This window comes from Gekko japonicus, unplaced genomic scaffold, assembly GCF_001447785.1.
Source record: "Gekko japonicus isolate JY-2015 unplaced genomic scaffold, Gekko_japonicus_V1.1 scaffold2928, whole genome shotgun sequence".
Lineage (NCBI taxonomy): Eukaryota > Metazoa > Chordata > Lepidosauria > Squamata > Gekkonidae > Gekko > Gekko japonicus.
Window position 1 is genome coordinate 59,018 of NW_015173764.1, and position 2,696 is coordinate 61,713.

At 38.8% G+C, this 2,696-nt stretch overlaps 1 protein-coding gene across 1 annotated transcript in view; it reads left to right on the top strand.

Moving 5' to 3' along the window:
- Positions 1-2,262, top strand: part of GSDMA (gasdermin A) — a 36,082-nt gene extending 33,820 nt beyond the window's left edge. Inside the window, exon 11 of the mRNA XM_015423524.1 lies at positions 788-2,262. Within this exon, the coding sequence (XP_015279010.1) occupies positions 788-1,027 (240 nt within the window). The 3' untranslated portion in view covers positions 1,028-2,262. The remainder of the gene's footprint in view (positions 1-787) is intronic.
- Positions 2,263-2,696: the final 434 nt, after the last annotated feature.

Consider the following 2,696-nt stretch of genomic DNA (forward strand, 5'->3'; position numbering starts at 1 on the left):
AACTCAAGACAGCAGAGATCTGTCTCCCTGGAGAAAACGGCTGCTTTGGAGGATGGACTCTGTGACATTATACCCAGCTGAGGCCTCTTCCTTCCCCAAACCCAGCCCTCCTTACAGTCCACCTCAAAATCTCTAGGGATTCCCCAGGCTGGCACTGGACCCGAACGTTTTAATCAATCTCTCACCGTTGATGTCTGGAGTTAGATCCCTGCAAAGGCCATTTCAAAAGGTATTGGGGGGAATTCAACCTTCCCTGAAGGGATTTTTTTTTACTTTTTGGATTTTTCTGCAGACACAGGAAGTCTACTGACTATGTAGGAAAAACTGTTGGGGGAGAGTGAGCCCTCTGTTGGCAGAAATAAGTCTCCGCACAACCCACCCCCTGTTGGAATTAGATGTATAGAGGCTTGCTGAAGATTTTCAAGAAAGTGAAAATGACACAACTGCAGTTTTGACATGTCCACCATCTTCAATTAATTTGCATGCCTAGCTTTTGTACTTTCTAATGTGACTGAGGCCTTTCAACAAGACTTCCAAGAAACATTGTGCCTGCTAGCCAGGCTGTGTATGGGTGCAAACCTGTACTTACGGGACAATGTCCTGCTGTATTCTTGAGGATTTGCTTCCTGGTCAACATGCATAGAAAGAAACAGGCATGCATTAAAGATAACATCAACACACATCACATTTCTCATAAATCTGGTGTAGTTTCTTTCGGATGTACAAATTCCATTGTAGATATCATGGCTCAAAAAGTTCTGATTTTGCTTCTTTCTTGTTTGCAAAGGTACAATGCATCCTAGAAGAAGTCAACAGTAATAAAGAATGGAAGCTCACTATAGAAACACAGAAAGTCTCTCCTTTCATCGAAGACGAGCTGGACATAACTGAGGCTATGATCAAGTCATGTGGAGTGACAGTCCAAAGAAGCGGAGCCGGTCTTCTTGTGACTGGAAACCCTGATGCTTTTCTGGCCCTGAGTGCGTTGTATGTTGCTCTGTATGTGCTGAAAATTCTATCTGGATGAGAGGATGGCTAATATTTCATCTGAACAGGTTTTATTAATCTTATCCAGTTCAGATCCCATCCATGTGAACGTGGCTAGGATTTTTTTGCCCCGCTATGCATGACTTTACGTTTACATTGATCCTTGTGATAGAGAGATCAGAGTGTGTAGATGTCTGCACAGGTTTCTTGGAAAGCACCGTTAGGCCAAACAGAATAGCACCCTTCTAAGTCCATTGAGGTCAACAGACTAAGTAGGGTCAGAATATGGTATCAAAATAAAGACAAATTAACCATGCCACACTCTCAACTCAGCACCTTCATAGGACAACAATGTTTTCAACCAGCCAAAGAGCATAACACTTACCTTACCTAGAAGCTGACAGGCATCACCAGAATAGTCGATGTCGTTTGTAAAAATAAGCTCCTCATGAAACCTGAAATAGAAAAGCAACACGATATTAAGATTCGTTGGTTTGAATACCTACAATTGAGGCACCTAATAGAGTCTACGGGATTTAAGCAAACAATTTCACTCCCGATTACGGACTTTGAACGTATTTTATTTAAAGGCTACAAAAAAAAGAGGTTTAATTTCCAAAATATACCAAATCCTACTAGAAAATTCCAACACGAAAATAATGAGCTATCAATCAGCTTGGCATTCAGACCTTAAACAAACATTTAGCAATGACCAATGGGAAACTATTTGAAAGGCTCAAAATAATATCTCGAAATCCCTAGAGATTCAAGAAGCAACAACAAAAGTGCTTCTGAGATGGTACCTGACACCTGCAATACATTCCCATACAGTTCCACAAGCTTCCACATTATGCTGGAAATTGTGCGGAAAAAGAGCTGACTATTTCCATACTTGGTGGACCTGTAAGTATATTTCAAACTTCTGGAAGTCTGTTACAAAACACATTCAAATACTTACCGGCTATGAAATACCTCTTGACCCGAAAATCTTGCTTGTAAACCTTTGGCCAGATGAAAGCCCACCTATCATAAGGAGAAAATTATTTGACATTTTAATAATAGCGGCAAAAGTTACAATAGCTAAAAGCTGGAAAGACCGCCACCCTCCTAACATTAATTAATGGTTTAACAAAATATGGGACTTTTTAATGTTGGAAACAATTTCCATATACAACACCAATGACCAAAATTAATGTGAAATATACAATCCTTTGAGCAAATGGTACCCTATATTAGAAAAAATAACATTTCATAAATATAACTGGGAAAGCATTACTGAAGCCAAATACAAAATAATGCTATATGGTTAAATTAGTCTTTGTTAAAAATTGTTAGATATATGTATATCTTCCCTACCTTAAGAAGTTGTTTTTTTCTCTGAATGTATTCCTACTGGAAATATGTTATTATAGAATAGTTTATGTTGACTGAAATACAAGTGAAGGGACCTATATTGATTATGCTTAATTTGTTGATGACGTTGTAATCTTGTTGGAAAAAATAAACATATAGTTTAAAAAAAACAGACTAAGTAGGGTGTAACTCTGCTGTATTTATAGGTTGCTGAGACTGGCTAGGCACAGCAGAGTTAATACATTCACTGACAGTCAAACTTCTCTTTCGGTCTCAGTGTTTCCTAACTGTAAAAGGAGACTACTGTTAATTCATATCCTTGACCTGTAGTCTGTGTCTTGGCTATGAGACCTCTC